Raw genomic sequence first — 22,709 nt, 5'->3', positions numbered from 1 at the left:
GATACATTCCCAGATAGGATTTCAACGTATATGTTACACTCGGTAAACTCATCTTTTAGAGAAGATCTTTCCATGAATACCTATTATTACTCTTCGCCCCTTTAATGCGTCCGCATGCGAACTTTTCAGGGCACGTCGGTCGCCGGCGCAGTAGCCAGTCTCTGGTCAAGGGTTGTGCTAATAACTAGACTGGCTACCCCCGATATGCCAATGTGTCTTCTTGTTCAAACATTATGAGAGCTTCAGTCATTTTACGGTAGACTTGACCTTGCAGTCGCTCCTGCGAACACTTTTTCAAAACTCCTTTGGCGCAGTTCTTGGTCGCTACGAATGACCAGAAATGTTGATCTATGAAAATAATGCCCTCTGTTACGTCGTCACACAACTGAGCATGAATTGATTGAATAATATGTCAAATTTCATTTAGGCGGATGATTTGTTTACGGGGCTGAACATTACACACGGTGCGTCGATCGGGTAAACATTGACCTGCCAATAAGCTATAAATCGATGACTAAAATTAGCGACTCAACTTGTCCGGCGAGGGGGTCACCTTAAGCATAAATTGTCACCTTTACCGTTCATTGGGACACAGTAGAGAAGTTGACTAAATTCCATTGATCCACCCCTCGGCTTAGCAACAAAGCGCTCGACTGACCGAATCGATTTTTTCTGGCGTTCCCGTTGCCATGGGGTACAGGGCAACTTTTGAACCCTTTCGTTGGAATGCTGCAGCATACGAGCAGTGCTATCCAAGGCCGTGTTCTAGCACCGCACGTTTGTTGCGAGTTGTAGTGTATAAATAAACAAGCCCTGCAACAATTCTGTCCTACTGGATTTGCGCGATCGGGGTGCTTCCATTGTTACTTATCTCGCGGACATTTTCTGTAATTCGTGAGCTGCCCTGCACACATACAGCGAGCGTTAACACCATAATCGGCTGATAAAGTTACCGAAGTTGTTGTGGGTCGACACAAAACGGCGCACGCTTGAACGGCTTCTCCGGCCCAAATAAGCCCCAATTATATTTTTGGCGAGGAGATTGAATTGCACGGGAAGCCATTATCAGATCGAAGGCGGCATTCGCGGTATAACATCGACGGAGATAATAATTCACACGTCGCACCGCGACCGGGCATTCGACGCACTGGCAGGTACTCGAGTTGAGTCATTAGTGAATCACATTCTCATCATTGCGAGGACGGTGTGGACACTTAATGATGATGAGTCTTTGCTGATGAGTTCATCAAGAGGGTATTGTCGTCCGTTAATAACAGACATGACACAAGCGAAGTAGGCTCACGGTTGAGATGCAAGTGTGAAGCTTAGCATTGCATGTCTGTGATGGATTATGTACCTCCAACCTTTTCACGACTGTAAGTATAGTTCGAAATTGTGCTTACTAAAAAAATCAGCCTGGATGGATGAAGCTGACAGTCACGGATCGGTAAGGTGAGGGGAGAGCACTGGTCGAACGTGTGAACGGAGTTGCATCACGCCTCAGGTTATGATGGCTACGGTGACAGAGGAAGTGGGTTCGCCATCACGCTCAGATGACAATGCTGAAGATGGAACCAAGAATAAAGGTGTCAGTTCCAACGATGAGGCAGGTGGCACCGATAGCGACACACCCAAGGAGGAGGAAGGAGAAGATGAAGCGGAGATTATGGTCTGCTCCTCCCTGAAATTGGACCATCGTCTCCAGCGGATGCTTTTCCAATTTGAGGACGAAGAGAACGCGGACCAAGCTGCGGCAGCGGATGCGCAGAGCCTGTCCCAGAACTTGGTCAAGTTCAAGGACGATCTGTGCGGTTGGGTGCCGGATCCTAGTGTGCAATACCGGCGGCCGGCCGCCGAGAAGCCCGCTCCCAGAGCCGGCGGCCGCACCGGGACGAAACCGGACGCGGCGAGCGCCCCGTCGAGGCGGCTCCTGAACTGCCGCAACCAGTACGGCCATTCCAGCCAGCAGACGGCCAGCAACCCGGACTACGAGTTCAAACACTACAGCAACTACAGGAAGTACTGCGAACAGTACCGCCGGTACAACACGTGCGGGGGTCCCTTACAGAAGCTGACCCAATCGGCGTTGGGAGGCCGGCCCCGGACCATCTACTACGCCGGCGAAGCCACGGCAGAGGCAGGCGTGGAGGTGGTTCATTCAAACGCAGGGCGCAATTCCGAGGAACCGTTCAGCCGGTCTGGGCCGGGCGTGGGCGGCCAGGTGCTTCGCAGGGCCCGGGTCTCCGAGAAGCCCAGCACGACCTCTCAGCCCATTATCTCCTACAGCGAGATCTCGGTGAACTCGCCGCGCTACAACCTGATGTCGGAGCAGTCCCAGCGGAAAGCCAGAGCCCTGCAGTATTACCCCAACGGCCTGGAGTGGGCGCAGCACCCCGACCCAAGCCCGGGGTACAGCCCCCAGCGGAGCGGAGCCAGCCTTGGTAAGCACCCGGCCGCCGGAGCGCAGCCCCCGGGGCAGTGGAATGTGGAGATGAACGAGCAGACACTGACCGTTTACACGTCCAAACCTCCCGGGAGCCTGCCGGCGCCAGCCCGTCCAGCCACCCCGCCCAAGCCGCACTTGCCATTCTTCCCAAGCCAGCAGCCTCTCCGTCAACTCCACAAGGCCAGAGCATCTCTGACGCCCCCTGGTCTAAACCCCGCCAACGACCCACTGTCGAGCGGGTATGCACTCGACAGATCACTCGGGTAAGGACGATCCTATCCCTGTACAGATCAATGACTTTCACGATATCAAATACATCATGTTATGGCGCTACGCTATATTAAAATTCCCCACACTGTCTAACAAGATAGCACATCTAAGTTGCATAACAGTAAAAAGTAACGTTTGCTTGAAAGGTGAGTTTCACTAAAAACAATGGCTCCACAAAGAAGAGTTGCTCGTAACAATGGGTCTCGATGAGTGTGGTCTCTGCACATGCACACGGCGCAGAACTGAGCCAACTCGTTGAGGACAGTATTAAAAAAGGTTTCTGAAATCGGAAACAGCTTAAAAGGTTCAGTTTGCTGCTTTGCTAATATTGCCCGCTTGATGACCCGTTACCATCTTTCAAAACGCCACAAAGTAGAAACTTACTCTCTTTGCCAATACATCTGGTTGGAGTTTTCTCATTGCCAAGTCTATGTTTATTATGCTCATTTTTTTAAATTCCAACTTCATCAAACAAAAAACGGCGGCAAAACACTGAGACAGAATCACACAGAGAGTGATTATAACAGGCAGATAAACACCTCCATCAGATGCTCCAGTCGATGCTGACCTCAATACTCTCGTTTACCTTTCCATTCATAGACTTAAGCTAAGCTATTTTGCTGTCAGCTTAGCATTCCTACAGGCTTCTCTTTGGCCTTTGGATTATCCATGGTTGATTTGAAAAAAAATCGATAGTCAAGCAGATGTTTATAAATAAACCAACGCATTTAACGACTGACACACCTAAAAGGCAAAGCGAAGTCATTCAGTTTGAAAGTAAAGACGCCAAAATTAATGTTTGGGCAGAGAAAACGCGCATAAGCCTTAATGCTTCCATAATTTTCTCCTATAAAGTCTGCGGCGGTTGAGGTATAAATCCTGTTCTTGAAATCTGTTGTCATTAGTGCAGTGTTTTTGTTTTGTTTTCAAATCTAGGATAACCTTATCTAATAATAATTAGTTTCTTTTGCATCATGCTTGTTCAGTTTCATGCACACGAGGCCTCAGACCCTACCCTCCATGGACAGACGGGTAATCTATATACGCCTCCTACTTGACCGCCATTTGTTATAATGGCAAGACACACTGGCCAGTGATTGGTCAACACGCACATCCAATGGGCCAATTGAGGCCGTGCATCTGCATCACGTGGCACAGTGGCACACGACGCTGGACTTTATTTTTTATATCAACTCCACTGACGCACTTCGGTTGGAATATTCTTCACTCACACAAAACTCGCACCAATGAACACAGCACAAAACTACAGTTTTTCCTCTGTGGAGAAGTACTTCGATTCATAAAAAATTCCACCTACGCAAAGTCGTTAAATGACGTCATGGTGACGTATGGTAATTATAAATTTCATTTTAGAAATTGTTTTCAAAATCGTAACCACCCTAACAGTCTTAACTATCCTAACGAAAATTGGTATGAAAATAACGAAATGTGAGTGGTAAAAAAATAAAAAATTTGTCCATTTTTACAAAGCAAGTGAGATTTTCAAACCAACTTCAAACCTTGATGCTCATTAATTCTGACTAATGCAAGGTAACACTATATTTCTTATAGCTATATGCCTTTGCTGTTGTAAAACTCACGTCTTCAGCTTAATTCCTTTTAATAATTCAACCCGGGAATACATTTTATTTACAGGATGAAATGGGTTCAAGGAACATTTAAGTAAAGTTACAACTGTTTCAATTGGCATTTCTCAAAGTCAATCAATTTTGTATAAAGTAGGCACCTTAAAATGAAAAACACTGAAAGTTTCTTCTCGTGTGTCCATGAAATCTGAACTAAGCATGCCGGCAAACTACTTCTTAATTACTCTGTAAAACTCTAATTTCTTCTTTCCTGTTTGTGACTGTTTTCAATGAGCACCGGACTGTTTCACTTTTTTTTTCGCTTGGCGTGGTGTATTGGCGTGAATGTGTTTCTCCCCACTTCATCTGTTTTTATGTAAAAATGCCATGTCTGTTTGGCTCAAGTGAACTTAAACCAATCTTTTCCCTTACAGCTTGCTGTGTCGTAATCATTCTAGTACTCTTGAATTCACGTTCGTAGTGTATAAAATAATACAAGTTGCATTCGAGAAATGTTAGATTTCTTCGATGTCTCTATTGTGCCGTCCTGAAAAAAATAATAAATTTTCCTCATTTTTTCCGTGCACAAATTATCGTATAATTACGAATAGTGTGGCGCACGTGACTTTCTTAACATGAACGCAAGATTTGCCTTGATTTTATCCATTGGAAACCTCGGGAGGGAAGGTTGTAGCAAATAAACGGGAAACATTCTGGGCATTGCAGATAGCTGTTCTGACTTGATGTGGTCATCCTGCAACTGCGTTCGATCGCAGCTGTGCGAAGTGTGAGTGCGACTCCGACGCTTTTATCGTTCGTTGCGGAAATAGTGCAAGGGAGACAGCAAGTTTACTCTCTACGAAGCTCGGTTATCATTCACTAAGTACAGTCCTACAGATGACCATAAGGTACTCGGCTGTAAATAGGGACTCTCTACCCCAGTGAGAACACCTTTATCGTCAAGAGGTTTGCAGTCGTCAAACTAGTATCCTTTGGCTTTATTTTCTTCCAGCCACCCAGCCGGCTATTCCACTGGAATTTCTCGTAACCCGGTTCCTCATCGAGATTTCTACTCGCAACTCATGCACGCCGCTCACTGCCTCAGCCTAGCGGCCAAGGTGAGTTGCTTGATGGTCTGTTATTTCTATACTCGTAGACTAAAACCAACCACTTCCAGACTTACTATTGATCCTGAGCCCCTTTCGGTTTATTTTCATCAGTACCTCTGTTGGACACCTGAGTAAAACGTCCAGCATGCTGTCTGCCACAGACTTAAAAAAAAAGAACAGTTTTGGTCACTGCGCATGAGCTGATGATGCGCTGATTGTTTTAAGGAGGTCGGAACGCGTTCACTGTGTCACTTTGCCCACAAAATAATGAAACGTGTCCCGTGCATGATGCCCTTAGCTTTCCCAGCATAATTTACTGATGCTTTTTCCTTCTGCTTGTAGTCTCCCAAAGATTTTGATTTCGAACTGCCACGCTGGCCGACCTGCACCTCACATAATGAAAACAGCAAGTGCACCCTCACCCCACCACAGTACACCTCACACCTGGAGAAACCTCCCACGGGCTCCCCGTCCACGTCGTCACCGTATACCAGGACCATGCAGGTCCAGATGACCGGTAGGGCTGTGACCGCATCGCCAACCTCCACCCATCACTCGTCGGGGTCGACTTCACGGCCCTGCCAGCAGCAACACCCGCTACACCAGAGTGCCTGGAAATCGTCCACGCATCCGCTGGGGAATCCCACCTCTGCCACCACCGAGACCCACTACATTACCATCGAGGCGCCCACCTGTTCCCCCTTCGACGTCACCAGATCCGCTGCCAAGCAGGCTAGGCGGGCCGCGGACGAGGACGCAGGGGCGAGCAAGGCCGCATCTTACCGCGTGACGCTTAAGGAGAAAGCGGTGGTGCCGGACATCAAGGAAAAGACATCGGTAGATATGGTGGCCGATGCCAACAGGCCGCTGGCAGTCTGTGAAGTGGTGAGTCAGTCTAGGCATCACATACACATTAAATGCTAAATTTCATTTATAAAACATTGAGTAATGAGCTGAGCTGAAATTTGGGCGCATTACTGCTTTTCACCGTAAATTTCTCCAAATTAAAAAAGTGGCAATGTGATAGTTTTCTGACCAACTTGCCGATTGCCATTAAAACATTAGGTTGATACGAATCCTCACAGTCTTTTTAAGCACATAATTATGCAGTGACTCTGCGAGAACATTTCACTCTTTCAAATCCGATGCTAAATATTTGGACACTTAAAGCCAATTTGGACACCATTTCTACATCGGTGCTGACATCACCACAGAATGTTATGATTCATCTTTGATGTTATGGTCTACCTTTTGCTACTTGAACGTGACACTTTAAGAACAATAATCGGCATGCTTTTTATCACGGTTTTCTTTCCAGACTTGGTTCTGACGTTCACCGCTGTTCCATCCCGCCAAATACTCTTGCCAGTTTGGAGACTATAACAAGGACATGAAACTTAGACAAGAAATTTTATTTATAACCCAAATCATGATGCCTAGTTGGCGGAGGTAAAACTATGCTCCTTCAACTTTTGAAAAGAGCAACGCTTTTAGGTGCTCGGCACTTCAGAAAAGTAATCATAATTTGAAATTTGTCTTGTTTTCAAGTGCAAATCGTGTTTTGGTAGAGAGTGAAACTGAAGCCTGGTCAAATCAGAAATTCTCAACATTTTGCTCTCTAAAATTCTGTTCTCGTCTGTGAACTGTTGGAACACATGCAAGATTGTGATTTCTTTAACAAACGACGGGTGGCCAGTCCTCTTATGGCTCTGATGTGTTTACTTATGGTCTTCGTTATCAAGCAATATTTGCAGTAATCATAAAATTTCTCAAATCAAATTTTCTAAAATTTCCATTATGTCCATCATTGAAGATGGAATTTGCTTCTTCCTTGCACAAATGCAACAAGAGTTACAGGTCGCCGAGTTGAAAATGCCAAACTTCTGTACAATTAGGTGTTTGTTTCTTCAATTTAATATCCAAAATACTTTTGTGTGCAGCTTTCTTTTTCCAAAATGTTCCCTTTTTTACAGTTGTAAACACTTTAAAAAGTGATGCGTGTCTGTGTTGATATTGTTTTCCTTGTAATTTAAAATAAGAATAAACTGCCAAAGGTATTTTACAAATTCTACTGTATGTCTTTATTCAGAGCCCCATGCAACTCCAAGAAATAGGTTTTTTTGTGAAATGTTCACTTCTATCTAACTGTTTACATGCATCAAATCTTCTCCATCATTCCTTACAGTTACCACTGATCTTGGACGCCACACTGAGTCCAAAAACTTTATTTTTTCAATTAACTCCACATTAACAACCGACCAAAAGCTTTTATTGGAGTGGATTTTTACATCTCTGCATAACGTGCCCATATAAATAGAATTTCACGTTCGGGAAGTAGGATTTTTAACACGGGTATCTTGTTTTCAAATGCATGACTTGTGCAAGACAGTCTGCGAAGTCTTGCATTATCCTGAAGTGCCCCTAAATGATCCCAACTTGCTTGGACATCACAAGAGAGGTACTGACTGCGCCTTTGTGTCGGCTATTGTTTCCTCAACCAACAAGAAGAGCAAAAACCAGGTCAATGTGATTATTTCCCGATCCGTTCCAAACAAATTATTAACCGATACTGGAAAACATGTAGTTATTTGAAGTTAACAGAAAAATAGGGGTCACCTTTTTATGAGTTTTAATTTATGGCACAATCCTGCTTCTTAACTGAAACAAATTTTGACAAAGATCTTTTTTACCAAACTGAAAACACTTCAAGAAGTGTAAACGGCTTTTTTCTGAGCACTTCGCTTATTGAAAACTTGGAGACAACTTACAAACAAAAACAAGCCGGGGACGAAAGATGCCATTCAGGTTAACAATCCAGTCACCACCAAGTCATTGCAAATCATTCCCCCTTGAGTTAAAACCAGACAATAACCATAACCTTCGCAGACATTTCAAAATCTATTGAACAGTTTGGAGGATTTTTCAAGATTCAGAAAGGAAAAACTTCGTCCCGTGTCAAGTGCTACTTAACATGGGATTTGATGACTTGTGAAACTCTCAGAACAAAGAATGGACCATCGGTTTCCTATACAGAGGCGAATTTCGGAATACAACTGAGCGCTTAGTGATAAGGAAGATATTTTCTGGGTCAAAAGTGACGGCAAAGCTCTAGAACCAAGGAAGGAAATGAAATCCAAAACCTCCCACTCAGTACTCTGGTCGAGTCCATAACAAGTCATTCAGTCTTAGGTCATGGTGTATTCAAAATGAACTGCGACAAAAGCATTCCTTGGTTATTGCTCACCGTTGCTGTGAAGGGACTTGGGAAAGGAACCGTTAGGGACTCGACCACAGCACTGCTCCCAATACAAGCCATTCCGTATACTGATGTAAGTGAGATTCGGACGCGAGATGTGAGAGCCAGGAGGCGTGGGGTTGGCTGGGGTGTGGCATTACCTCTGAGGTTAACCCCAGCCATCTGAGGCTGCCCCAGCTCTCTGAGGCTACCCCAGCTCATGAAGCTGCCCCAGCTCTCTGAGGCTACCCCAGCTCATGAGGCTACCCCAGCCATCTGAGGCTACCCCAGCTCTCTGAGGCTACCCCAGCCCTCTGAGGCTACCCCAGCTCTCTGAGGCTACCCCAGCTCCTGAGGCTACCCCAGCTCATGAGGCTACCCCAGCTCTCTGAGGCTACCCCCAGCTCTCTGAGGCTACCCCAGCCCTCTGAGGCTACCCCAGCTCTCTGAGGCTACCCCAGCTCCTGAGGCTACCCCAGCTCATGAGGCTACCCCAGCTCTCTGAGGCTACCCCAGCCCTCTGAGGCTACCCCAGCTCTCTGAGGCTACCCCAGCTCCTGAGGCTACCCCAGCTCATGAGGCTACCCCAGCTCATGAAGCTGCCCCAGCTCATGAAGCTGCCCCAGCTCTCTGAGGCTACCCCAGCTCATGAGGCTACCCCCAGCTCTCTGAGGCTACCCAAGCTCTCTGAGGCTACCCTCCCCTCCCCCGGCTTCTGTCTAGGCACCCTCTCTGTCCAGCTCCCCGAGCTCCTCCAGCAGCTCTCGCTTGTAGTCCTCAAAGTTGCCGTCAATCTCGTTGATGGTTCTGTCCTCCACCACCCAGAGCTGGCACTCCGTCTCGGTGATCAACCTGGCGTCGTGACTGACCAGTACCACTCCTACCAACAGTAACGGTCAAACAAAAATAGGGACCGTTAGAAATGGCCCAAGTACGGGACCTGTATGCAGCTCAACTACCCCCCTGCTGTGTGGTTACTTCAAGAAACCTCTGTAATAAACATGACCGTATCGAAGCGAAAAGCACACTGTTCATGGTGCTGAATAAAATATCTGTGAAAGAGGTGACCAGTCTACGGGGGTAAATAAGATTTTTGTACCGCACCATTTCTAACGGTTCGTAAATACTGTTTCAGGAAAAAGCTACTTTTATTTCCTACATCATGCATGAAGCACATTTGGAAAAAAAATTGGCTCAATTTACTTGGAAATCTCAAATGATTGAGAGTAACACTGGTCCAGTGGTTAGCACTCGGGTTGAGAAAGGGGGGACCAAAGTCACCCCACTGCACAGTGCAGAAATTGCTAAGCCCAGAAAACAATCTTAGCACAAAGTACCAGCCACAATCTCATGTGACGATAACTGCTTTTTCGGTCGACTGCAAGATGATTTGGGCAAAGCAAGAAAAATTGCTAAGCAAGTTCTTCTGTTTTTGCTGTGCGTACCTCCTTCGTAGGCATTGATGGCGTCCGCCAGGGCATCAATAGATTCGATATCAAGGTTGTTGGTAGGCTCATCCTGAAGGGGGAAAAAACACAGGATGGATTGGAGGCTGTCAATTTTCATCGGAATGGGCACAAACATATACAATCTTAATACTTTGAAGGCAGCACTTCAGACAAACAGTGGAAATGGCGCACTAAATATTTCCTTTGCCAGACAACTTTCATCCCTTGGGTATCCCTCGGCACAACATGCGCTGACAAAGACAGTAAGAAATATGACAATAATGGCAATTTGACATTGACAGCAACAGCTTCTATATACACCATGAATGGTTACGGTGACAATGACAGGTATGACAATCACAGCAATGGCAATGATAATGCAGTAATCACGTGGATAGCAGTGGTTCTCTCTGCCCACATCTGCAACTTTGGGGTTTAGCTCCAACCCAGTTCAACAGGTGAATCGGGTTTTCAGTCCCATTGGAAGTCTGTGGGTTACCCGCCAACCTCCAACAATGCCAATATCTTCACCTTTCACATTCCAGTTTCACATGACTACATGATTTTCTTTGGTTACAAGACAGGAAAAAAATTCAATTAGAAAATGATAATAAGGAATAAGGAAGAAGACAAACCCAAAAGAGAAGAATTCCTTTGAATATTTGACAATTAGACCCGTCAAAGCTCACCAGTATGATGACGTCTGGCTGTCGCTTGCACATGTCAGCAAAGGCCACCCTGGATTTCTGCCCTCCAGACAAGTCCTTGATCCTGATGGTGTGGGCGTGGCTGACCAGGCCAAACTGACCCAGCGTCTTGCGCGCCTCCTGGTAGCCTAAGTTATAGACCCGCTACAGATAAAGGAAAAACACAACAGCTAAAACCCTGACTCCTGGAATATTTTGTAAGCAAGGTCTCTGAATTCATTTAAAATCCAGCGCTTTGCGACACAACTCTTTGCGTTTGAACAAAAGTAAAACACAGAGTTAGTTATGGAGGTCTCCAGTAGCACCAAGCGAGAATATATCTTTTTTGAGTATGTGTGGTTCTGAAAAGAAACGGATGGTACTCAACGTTTCGGACAGTAAGCTCTGTAAGACACAGAGGCCAATGTAAAGTGGAAGTGGCTAACCAGGCATAAGTCTCAAAAGTTTCAGGCAGGTTAGGATTAATCACAGCTATGAAAAGAAAGGGGCAACTCATTAACTTGGGACTCGAACGCCAAACTAGTGGTTCACGTGTGACAATCCCAGATAAAAGGACTCAGATGGTGATACTAGCAGCACGTCTGAGTTCCATACAGGGTTGTATTCAAGTCCATCACAAGTCCATCACAAGTCCATCCAGTCTTAAGCCAATTCACAAACTATTCAACTGAGCTGTGACAAAAGCATTTTGTGATTGTTCACCCTGTAATTTATGACGGGGACTTGTGAAAGGACTTGCGAAGGGACTTGTGACTGGACTGGCAAAGGGACTTGTGACTGGACTTGTGAAGGGACTTTTGACTGGACTTGTGAAGGGACTTTTGACTGGACTTGTGAAGGGACTTTTGACTGGACTTGTGACTGGACTTGTTAAGGGACTTTTGACTGGACTTGTGACTGGACTTGTGAAGGGACTTGTGACTGGACCGGTGAAGGGACTTGTGAAGGGACTTGTGAAAGGACTTGTGACTTGACTTGTGAAGGGAATTGTGACTAGACTTGTGACGGGATTTGTGAAGGGACTTGTGATTGGATTTGTGATGAACTCGAATACAACACCGGCTCCACAGCATCAGGTTTAGTGTCTCATTTTGTAAAAAATGGAAACTCACCAACACGAGGCTTCATGACTCAGTTGGCAGGTAACTCTTGGAGAGCTCTGGAGGTTAATGGTTTGAATTGGATCCATTTTTTGGTTCATTTCTTAAGTCTTCTGACAACCCTTTTGGGTCTAAAGAGCTGCTAAGCAAAATAGATTGCTTAGGAAATTTATGTGCTTTTGCGAAAACCAGGCTGGGGGCCAGTCTCGGTCAGATAAACATTGCATCACATTTTCGGTGGGTGACCGTTTTTTTTCTGAACAAGTTCACCTTCTGTGCTGGGCAAATGTATGATGCTGATCCCTGAGGTCAACAAGAGCTTACCTGTAGGTATTCCACGGCTGTCTCGTCCATGTCTAGCTGGTCGGCCGAGTGCTGACTGTAGAAGCCGATCCGTAGTCTGTGGTTTTTCCTCATTTCGCCTGACAACTAACGGAAGTTTGAAATGAAAGCGAGAAATTAATCCTCTCAACAGGAAAAGCATGGAGAGAGATACCCCAGTGGTTGAGGTTAGTGACTCCGATTATAGTGTATGGGGTTCGAATCAAGCTGCTGGCTGAATGTCGTGCCCTTGGGCAAGCCACTTTACCCACACTGGCCTCTCTCCGGCCAGGAGTATGCCTGGAATGGACTTGTCTATGCTTTGTTATTTTGTGTCAAAGAAACTGGAGGTAAATACCAGCCTGATAGGCTATTTTGGCTTGAGACGGACTTTCTGCTCTTTCAAGGGAAAAATGCAAGGCCACTAGTTGTGAAACACTATTGGAAAATGCCATGACACAAAAAAATAATCAAAGAAGGCCAATGACTCTTTTCTATAAGCTTGCTGCAAAATGGAACTTTCTTCATGTTTAACCCATTTTGATGGGCCTGACTTTGCTTTATCGGTGTTCCAATTTTGCTTTTAAAAAACTCCAATTCATTGCTGTCTGTCACTTTGCATCCCCTGGCAATGCTACTGACAGCCAACTGCAAATGAAGCACGCAATACGCGTCCAGCGACTTGATATTAATGCTTGGTTCTTCTACTCACAGGCTGCAAGTCTCCTTTGAGTAATTTCAGTAGTGTGCTTTTCCCGACGCCGTTAGGCCCAACAATGGCAACTGAAAGAGAAACGAGGATATGATTTACGGTGACTCAACTCCACAACGTTAACATACACCCAATCTTTTTGAGCAGGCTGAGATCAAAACCACTTGAGGAAAACATTACAAAAACAACTTACTTCTCGATTCCATGTCTATGCCAAAATCCAGGTTTTTGAAGAGCAACCCTTGTCCATCATATCCAAAGTTCACAGCTGGGGATAAAATTGGAGGAAAATCAATTAAATTTACAATTCAAAAAAGGAAATCACATCAAATTCCATTTCACACAGTTGTCTGGCCCCAATTCATAGTGCAGCTTATCAGAAAGTAAACCGCTCAGCACTTTTGATTGCTCAGCAAAATATTGGCCGGGGACCGCTCACCAGTAATCCAAATCACATGACAACCTGGCTGGCAACACTTCACATAATGTACCTCTACTGTGCAAATCTACAATGCCTGCTTAGCTCTTCTCAAAATTGGCCAGCTTTTTTTGGTCTCATCTCTAGATAATGGTTCTACTGCTCCGACTCACAGTGAAGGCCCAGGATGGGCGGATTGAGCTTGGGAGGCTGGGGGAATGTGAACTTGACCACGTAGTCCCTGGGTTTGACCAGGAGCTCCAGGGCTTCGACCTCTTCTCCCGTGGGGTCTCCTTTGTTCTTCTTTCCCTGCTGTTTCCTCCCCTGCTGGGCCTTGGTTTCCTTCTCCTGCAGAAGTTGAAAAACACGACCCGAATTTGGAAACTTGTTGGAAAGAAATTTCAAAACTAACCCCTTTTTTTGTACTTGAGTTGAGTTCTGCCCAGAACACGTACTTCTGTCAATAGCTACGGCTATGCAGTTTAGTGTGTGAATGTCGGAACTCGTAGCCTTAGCCCCTAAAAAGCCAATTCAGGTGTAGAATCACTTCTTTGGCTCTCTGTTGGCAAAGAGCACTTCTCAATTTTTCACATGGACAGGATTGATTTAATCGTCGGAACTAGCGTACGCTAGCTGGGCATCAATTGAAGAAACATCACAAGTCTACTTGGGAGGGATACGCGACGACTCACCGCATCCTTTGTCGACTTGCCTCTCCCCTTCAACTCTTTGATTTTCTTTTCCTGTGACGAAACAAACAATAAAAACACCACCAAATAAACATGTCAATGTTTTGGGATGACACCAAATTTGTTGGAACAGAGAAACAGCCGATGTAAAACAAAAGAAAACATGATCAACGTTTTTCAACTCTCTTTTAAAGTTTAGTTAAAAACGCTATAAGGGTGGTCTTGCATTTGCTTTGTTTATGATAATAAAGTCTGGTACCCCAGCTCCTTCCACTGAAAACCCACCTGTTTCTCATATTCCTTGAGCTGTTCTTTCCTCTTCTGCTTGAACATCTTCTTAAATGCATCTGCAAATTTGATAAATAAAAAAACAAAATTCTAGTAAAAGCCGTCTGCAATAAAAGAAGCCCTACATTTGGTAAACAAGAAAACTTTAATATACTTGCATGGCACTCTTACTACATTAAAAAAGACTGCTGACGTGAGTCTTTTATAGATGCTATTTTTATTGGGGACGTAAAGTTAATGCCAGAACAATCTTTCTCTTTTGAAAGTTAATTCTCAACGTTTTGAGTTATCTTACAATACAAGCTCTGACAGCTTGACTAAAAACGATGCATGGCTCGGCAAGGACACTAGAAACAGTCCTGACATCATAAAATTACAGCCAAGTCGCAGTACTTACTGTAATTTCCCTTGTAATACTGCAGTTTCTTCGCATCTGCGTTAAAAAGAAAAAAAAACCTTCAAAATTCTTGCAAGCCCAAATGCTCGCATGACTATATACCACAAGCCAAGGACAACTGCATCATGTTGCTCTCTCATTATCACATACCATGACACATGGACAGTGGGGACGGGGTGGGGCGCTAACGGAGCCAACAGGAACCATACCCCCTCCGCCCACTTTTTGGTCCAGAAATAACGAGAGAGAGGCAATCACACTTCTCTTCCATCCAAAAGGGTGTAGAAAGTCCCAACATGCAGCCTCACCCTTCGGAGAGGCCGTTAAAGGTTACATCAAAAATTCAAACATTTTCCCCCCCACCCCAAAACCTTGTCCCTCTCCAAAATTTGGTTCTTAACAGACAGTACAGTGCAGCTGTCATCGCATGACTTTGCTACAAGTTGAAGTGTCCGTTAATGTTACAGATAAATACACCCGTTGGATTAGGTGGAACGTGCCTAACGTGTTAATTCATTAGAGTTTGGTCATTTGTAATTCAGATCACACGGGGTAAAACATTTTCCCGTGTGACAACTGGAACTTTTTACGACCAAAGATTTTCATTTGCCATCAGATACTAAAAAGTCCAGAGCATGGAGGTGTCGGGTTATGTTTGAAATCTGACGTGACTTTCACGCCTATTTTCAAGGCCCGTCCAAGCAGATTTTCAACAGTACCTTGGGAAGTTGTGTCTTACCTAGATGGATGATGTCGGTGCACACATCGTCTAAGAATTGCTGGTCGTGGGAGACAATGAGAAGAGTCTTCTTCCAACCCTGTAGGTAGCTGGATAAAGAGGATTCAGAGGACTGGTGGTGGTATTGATTGTTGACAAGAGTAAGTAAATTTTCTGAGATTAAGGATTTTATGGAAAATTAAAGCCGGCAAACAAGGGACAAGGAAATGATTTAACAACTGAAAAAAAATCCACCAAAAGGGCTTTTTCGTGGTGTCGACAGCCATACTTCATGTTGCTCCGACAAGAGAGGGAAAACTGATAGGTTGGAGTGACTTACTTGTTGAGCCAGATGACGGCGTTGAGGTCTAGATGGTTGGTGGGTTCATCCAGCATGAGTAACGTGGGCTCCATAAACAAGGCCCTACCAAAACAAACAAAGCTTGCTGTTAAACAGTGACGACCTGGGTAGATTTTGCATAATGTTGTTCAGCATCCGTACATAGCAAACCATTTTTTTTTATAGGGTGAGGCATTTGCGACGGAAGCATTCCTAAAGCTTACAAAAAACGGCACCCCATCCGCTGCCAAGCCCCACAATCAAGGACATCAGCTGGGCTCTACCTTCATAAATAATTTTGAAAAATTCCTCCAAAGCCTTTTTTGAATGATTTGAGGGGGGCCAGATAAAAATGAACGTTCCTGTCGGCACCTTGCTAATGACACGCGCATCCTCCATCCACCAGAGAAGTCCTGGGTAGCTTTCTTCTGCATCTTAGGCGTGAACTGCAAACCCTGATGAAATACAAACCCACCAAAAAAAAAAATCAATCACCTTCAATTTGGATTTCTGTAACAGTGAGACCACGCTGTTTTGGATGTTAAACCAACACTCCGAAAAAAATATTTATGGTGGAAATTTTCCACATTCACCAACTGTTTGGCATCTGCAGGAAAAACCGCCAACTTCAAAGGACATACCAACGTCAAGAAATCCGCATCAAACTCACCGCCAATATTCTTCTCGCTCTAGCTTCAGCTGAGTCCGCCCCGATTGCCGACAACTCCTCATAAACCTTTAAATAGAAGTCGAGAAGGATCAAAGGATCAATACGCCGATTCTGCAAAGTTTACCCCCAATGCAGACATGACACAGGTTTGCCACTGTTTCTACCTTGGTTCAGAAATGGTTTCATGCATTAAACATTATGTAAGTCGGGGCACATCCTTGTCACATGTAATACTTATAACCACACACTCAAAAACCAGGCTGAGTAGTTTATAAGCTATCAAGAGAATGACAGCAATAGACACATGAACAAAACACAGCTCACAGCTTTCACTGCCTGTAACAACCAAAGCTTTATGCAGTCAATTTTGGGGGGAGATCTGAAAATCAACTCTGAAGGAGGGGACCTACCAAGCATAAAAAATGATCTCCTTCAGCCTGGTTTGGGGGTTACTGGTCACACCTACCTGTTTTAATCGTTCGCTGCGCGAGTCGTCTCCCCTCTCACTTTCTGCCAACAATTCTTTCTCCTGAGAAGACAAAGTGACGAAACTTGCTTCAATTGATAATATCTTCAAGTGCTCCAGGTAAGTGGCAAACAGCTCTCGTGAAAACAGGAAAGCATTTAAATTTGAACGCGAGTAAAACATGCATCCAAACAACGGCAAAGGCACATCAATTGGGAGGACTTTCCTTGACGCCCAACGCTAACTTTTCACGGCAACTTTCTACCCACCTCTTTTAGGAGAGCTAACCGTTTCTTGTCGGAGTTCAGGACAGCCTCAAAGGCCGGTGTCTCGTCGGCTTTTACCTCTAAAACATGAACAGGGAAGAAATATTAATTCTTGGACAAACCCAAAAAATCATAACAGAATTCCCCAGAGCAGCATTTGAGCCTGGCAGCCACCACTAACACCAAATCAATGACCAAAGGATGATCTTTTTGTCGTTAAATGGCCAATAGCTTATTGGCAAGGTACTTGTGCACAGGTTGGAATGTAACAAGCCTAAATCCTCCTTTTACCCACTTTCCTGTTCCGCTGAGGACTTCAAAGCCAGTTAACATCAGCTTTTCTTACCCGAAAAAAAGCAGCTGGGGACGAGTTTTTTACCAGTAAAATTCTTCAACCTGGTAACTGCGCTCTGACCCAACCAAGCACGACACGTTATTATGTCAACAGCAGAAGAGGTCATGTCCTCCGTGGAACAAATAAGGAAACTTATGAGTGTTTACACGTCATCCGGCATTGAGTGGTTCATAGTTAACTTACTGAGTTTTGAAGAAGAGTATTTGAAAAAAAGAAAATATGAGGGTGATATTTATTTCCATGTCAGACGGAAACCCTGAATGCAGTTCGACAGCCTTGTCTTAAGCATGGGTTGTACCAACATTTGTGAGCCAAAGTTGATCAATACCAAAGGTACCCTGCTAGCAGTGGTCGAGGGTTGAGTAGGGTTGAGTAGTGAAAAACTCAAAGTAGTTTTTGTAAAACGCAGGGTTTTTACCTTGTTCGCATAACAGCACATCAATGTTGGGTGGAATGGCCAGAGCCCTGGTGGCAATATGGTTCAGCAAGGTGGTCTTACCCATACTGTGGGACAGGAAACCAGACCAGGCAAAAATATTTGTTGAAACAATTTGTCATTTAATAGCTCTTAAACTGAGTGGGCTATCTTCTGCATAAACAAACAGAGCGAGACACTCTGATGGATTGACCAACAGACAGATCAAGTGACAAATTAAAACACTGGTTGGCAAGCCTTACCCGTTGGGACCAACAAGGCCGTATCGTCGACCCTGCGCAATGGAGAGTGTGGCGTTATCAAACAGGCTTTTGCCAGCTGCCGAAATTGAGAACTTGTCAATCTGTAAATTCGGAACAAAGCGTTTCTTAGTCATCAGAAATAATTCCTCTTTCAGTGACTGTCACGCACACCCCTCCAACAATCAATCCCCTCCGCATGGCCCAAGCAGCATAGCTCACCTTTATGTCGGTGGCGTTTTCCAGCAATGCTCCCTTGGTCGTCTTCTCTTGTTGCGACAACGAGAATTGAGACAGATCGTCTCCAACACTGGCCAGCTTCATAGAGTTCAGGAATTCTTGCTGTCAAAAAAATATTTGTACAAAGAGTATCTTAACTGGTAAACTCATACGAGGTATGTTGTAACAATTTGTCCACACGTTTCTAACTACGAAATTGTGTTCAATTTAGAGCGAAATTCTGATAAATGGCAAATATTACTAAGGGAGAATGTCTGCTTATAAAAAAGTTGCACCTCTCTCCTAAACATAGGACAAACCAAACCACCAGAGAAAAACAGTACATGTAATGAATTTTATTATCTGTTTGTCCAACGATCAACCTGCCAGTGCTGTCTCTGCCTTGTCTCTTCCTTGAGCCTGTTTATTTGTCCGTTTGACTACCCCTCTTAATTGATTGATGCACACCTGTTTCTTCAGCTTCTTCTTCTCTTTATTGGTCATCTTTTTCACTTTTTCCGTCGGCTCTTTTTCTGCTTTCTGTGGTTCGGGCTCCGCTTTCTCATCTGTCGAAAAAATGAAATTCACGCCAGCAGACCGGTCATCAATGTGAACCACTATTCTAACACCAGGCCGAAGAGTTACTAACTACATTCAGGGTAATGACAGCGATAAGAACGATGCCGATCCCACAACTGTCACTGCTGTAACTACCAAAGCATTCTGCTAACAATATCCCTTCTTTGAATCACTTTGCCGAAACAAAAAATTATTGATTATAGTGGGGGAGGGGGTTATCAAATGTCAAAACTATCTACATCAGCTTCGTCAGGGCAGTAGTTCGTCAAAAACTCTCGTGAACGCAAATCCAACTGTTCAGATTTGCAAAATAGCACAGATTGAACGCCCAACTTACAAATGGGTCTAAAAACTGTTCATGAACCACAGAGACTATTTTACTGGAAATAAATCAGTGGAGTCTCTGATGTCACCGGTCAGCTGTATGTGATTTCACCTTGGAAAGGGGCAATCTGCCCTAAATAGCTTGCGCCTGGCAGATTTCCCCCCCAAAGGACAAAATTCACAATTTGCAAAATACAAACCGTTTGCATCTTTAAATTAAACCTTACTTTGTTCCTGTTGCTCGTCTACTTCTGGTTGGTCGATGATTTCGTCCTTCTCCCTTGTCTGACCTCCTGTCAGGGCAAACAAATCAAATTAATTGATTGTGGTGAGAGTGGACAACTAACAAAATATGAAGTAAACCACTCAAGTTTGAGATCATTATCACACCAGCCGAATGTCAGAATAATTGCAAAGACTGGCATGAGCAGGTTTGGCCATCTAACTTCTTCCTGGCAATGTTAAATGCCAGGTGATCACTCACGACAAGTTTTTGCTCGGGCATAAGTTTGCTATGACGTTGTCCGTGCCACAGCGCTACAAGAGTGGGCCGTCCTATCTGAATGGTTTCCATTGGTGAATTTTAAGCCCATCTTACCCTTTAACTTGTTCTTCGTGCCCTTCTCTTTCTTGCCCTTGCCGCCTCCTTTTGTGTTCTTGGGCTCCTCCTCTATTATCTCTTCCTCGCTGGCTGCAAGCTCATCTCCTAGAGCAGCCAGGGCAGAGAAGCCTCCTGAAGATAAGCAACATTGGAAAATTCCTCATTATGTTAGGAAGTAACAAGAAAGACAACAGGAGAAATGTAGCCTAAAATCTGGCCACATCTCATTCAGTTGCTACTGATACAACTAGGAGAGTTATTGAGGATAAAACAAACTTGGTTTAGGAGGACTGCCTTATTGTCAAATAAGGACTTGCTATTTTCTGAGATTGTCACTTCAATCTCAAACACAATGGAGTTACATAAGGCAAAATATCAAAAAAAGAATGTAGTGTGGTTCCTATGATATCTTTAAAGAAAGAAAGCTCCACAGAAAACGTCTTATGCTAAAAAAGCCTAGAATAAAAAGGAAATTCTTAACACGCTGCTATTGTGGGCAGCCTAATAGAATTCTGTAATTGCAGGGAAAGAAATACAATAGAGATGTCACAAATATTATGTTATTTCGGGAAGTCCCTTCCATCTCAAACACTGTGGAGTTACACTTTGTGAACAATGACAAATAGGACGATAACCCCCGAAGAACCATGCGGTATGCATCGAACATCCAAACTGACCAGCTTGGTTTGGTTCGGATCAGTTTGGAATGGTCATGTTTGATATTTTTCTTCATTTCAGCGATTCTGCGGCAGTACTAATTTTGCTCATGAATATGGAAACTTACGATTGCACAACCACCAAAAAAGCTCCAAAATAATTGACAAAATAGCGACACAAAATCTGAAAATAAGATTAATCGCGACACAACGTTGCATTTTCAAGAGATGATGTAAAAAAACAACCACTATTTGGAAGGTTTGGACATCCAATGCCCACAACTTCATCCCATTTGTACCTTTGGCAGATTTTGCGTTCACGGGAGCCAAGTCCTCCTCTTCATCTTCAACAGCCAGATCTCTCATCTTGGCCTCCAGTTTCTGGTCCTCGTCATCCTCAACGTCTTCCCCTCTCATCCACGACTTGTCTTTCTTCTTTTTCTTGTCCTTCTTTTTATCTGGGAAAGTTGGGAGATTGAGGATGAAATGAACCTTGTCGAATGAGTTTGGCTTTCGTCACCACCATAATACATGTACAGTGTATATGTATTCATGAGTGAATATAGTTGAAATGAGTTGAACTAGTAGTCACTCGAAAAACTGAACGAAGACAAATTTCTCTTAATATTCACTTTTTACACATGAAAAATATTGGCAAGAGTTCCATATACGTCATGTGACATCCTGTGCACAAACCATATGAGACTTGTTGGAAAAATTCTCAGTCTTTTCTAAGTTAACGACTTGGTTTTTCCCTCCTAAATGGAACTTTTCTGTACATGTTTTTGCTTTCTGACAGCTAATAGACCAGTCACTTTAGGGAATAATTACTGGCATCCGTATGTGGAACTCTTCCCCCAAAATTAGGTCTAACAAAAATAAAGCAAAACAAACAAAAACATATTCTAGCGCCCAACCACGCTTACAGGGTCAACATCAACACGTGATTTAGTGCAGTCCCCCCCAAAAAAATCACCTTTTTAAACATTTGGACATGGTTATGCTCAGCCATGTCCAAAAGGCGATTTGTACTTGTAAGTTGTAGAGTCCAAGTTACTTGGACTGGATTTACTGCAAGTTGTGCTAAACTGAGAGTTTAAAAATTATGAGAGTGGGTTTAAATCATACTCGTCAAGCACTCATTACTCTAACCTGCGAACCACCAGAGCCATGCTAACACAGTACAGGATGCTGAGTAACATAAGTTGACATGTTGTAGGCCTGTAGCCTAATGTGCATGACGGTTTAGTCACCAGGTCCCAAATTTCACCACCTCTTGTTCAGTCTGAGTGGTTTTCACAGTAAGTGGTAAAATTAGGGACCTGGCGACTATACCATCACGCACGTATATGCCTAGGCCTATGTTGATATGATTGATGATAGCCCCACTGCACTAGTGTGGCACGGATCACTCCCGATTTCTAGTGTGGCACGGATCACTCCCGATTAAGGATAAATCGGGAGTGATCCCTGCCACACTAGTGCCAGTAGTGGGGCTAGATTGATGATAGAATCTGCTGTTGGCCATGTTGGCCACTGATAAATATTAGTTAGGCCTAAAGAACCATTTTCATGATTTATATTTCATAAACACGAATCATGACAGGATACAAATACTACAGAAAATGAACTCAATTTACCCTTTTTGTTTTTGATGGCGGTATTTCCCTCCCCGTCATCACCGCTTCCATCTGCTGCCATGTTATTCATGTTTTTCATTTTCTCCCGTTCCCTGGCCGCTTCCTCCGCGTTCTCGTACCACTCTTCCTCACCGTTCTGTTTACTGCCCTTTCCCTTCTTTTTCGGCATCTTGTGCACCTGGTCAAAACTTGGGCAAAAACTTCTGTGATTCTAAGTTACGAGACAGATTAATAGTGATATGACTAACGTTTTCAATTTTTTACGCGGAGAGCACGATTTCGCAATCTTTCCGCCATTTCCCCAGAAAATGGCAAACACGCAAAATATATGCGCAGCCGTAGAAAATAAGAATGCATTGGTCCCGCGTAGTACGGGTACTATCTTCTCATTGATGAGCACAGGGCCAAGGGACCAGATACCAGCTAACCTGTTTAAATAGCGCCCTCTTGTGAGCTTTCAACATTTCCTTTCTT

General features: G+C 44.2%; 2 protein-coding genes across 4 annotated transcripts; one reads left to right on the top strand and one right to left on the bottom strand.

The window, feature by feature from the left end:
- Nucleotides 1-740: 740 nt before the first annotated feature.
- Nucleotides 741-7,477, top strand: LOC110976287 (uncharacterized). Of its 2 annotated transcripts, XM_087143097.1 has the most exons (5): nucleotides 741-2,709; nucleotides 3,572-3,586; nucleotides 5,315-5,420; nucleotides 5,754-6,296; nucleotides 6,730-7,477. In XM_087143097.1, the coding sequence occupies exons 1-5, from the start codon at nucleotides 1,508-1,510 to the stop codon at nucleotides 6,739-6,741; spliced, it is 1,878 nt and encodes a 625-aa protein (XP_086999223.1). In that variant the 5' UTR covers nucleotides 741-1,507; the 3' UTR covers nucleotides 6,742-7,477. The 2 variants fall into 2 exon arrangements, with proteins under 2 accessions (XP_086999223.1, XP_022085109.2); XM_022229417.2 differs by lacking the exon at nucleotides 3,572-3,586.
- abcf1 (ATP binding cassette subfamily F member 1) lies at nucleotides 7,469-22,577 on the bottom strand. Of its 2 annotated transcripts, none has more exons than XM_022229416.2 (24): nucleotides 22,236-22,577; nucleotides 20,895-21,053; nucleotides 19,937-20,071; nucleotides 19,566-19,631; nucleotides 18,904-19,001; nucleotides 18,439-18,558; nucleotides 18,220-18,320; nucleotides 17,960-18,045; nucleotides 17,190-17,266; nucleotides 16,921-16,983; nucleotides 16,455-16,520; nucleotides 16,157-16,239; nucleotides 15,785-15,868; nucleotides 15,466-15,554; nucleotides 14,727-14,762; nucleotides 14,327-14,388; nucleotides 14,045-14,095; nucleotides 13,526-13,700; nucleotides 13,128-13,202; nucleotides 12,935-13,005; nucleotides 12,226-12,330; nucleotides 10,784-10,945; nucleotides 10,092-10,164; nucleotides 7,469-9,526 (listed from the first exon to the last, which is right to left on the bottom strand). In XM_022229416.2, the coding sequence occupies exons 1-24, from the start codon at nucleotides 22,402-22,404 to the stop codon at nucleotides 9,366-9,368; spliced, it is 2,367 nt and encodes a 788-aa protein (XP_022085108.2). In that variant the 5' UTR covers nucleotides 22,405-22,577; the 3' UTR covers nucleotides 7,469-9,365. The 2 variants fall into 2 exon arrangements, with proteins under 2 accessions (XP_022085108.2, XP_086999222.1); XM_087143096.1 differs by having other exon boundaries at nucleotides 19,566-19,628.
- Nucleotides 22,578-22,709: the final 132 nt, after the last annotated feature.

This window comes from Acanthaster planci, linkage group LG11, assembly GCF_054643075.1.
Source record: "Acanthaster planci isolate LZ-2023a linkage group LG11, COTS_SCS, whole genome shotgun sequence".
In the NCBI taxonomy this organism is placed as follows: domain Eukaryota; kingdom Metazoa; phylum Echinodermata; class Asteroidea; order Valvatida; family Acanthasteridae; genus Acanthaster; species Acanthaster planci.
The sequence above is the reverse complement of the archived record's forward strand: the minus strand, read 5'-3'. Positions and strand labels throughout refer to the sequence as shown.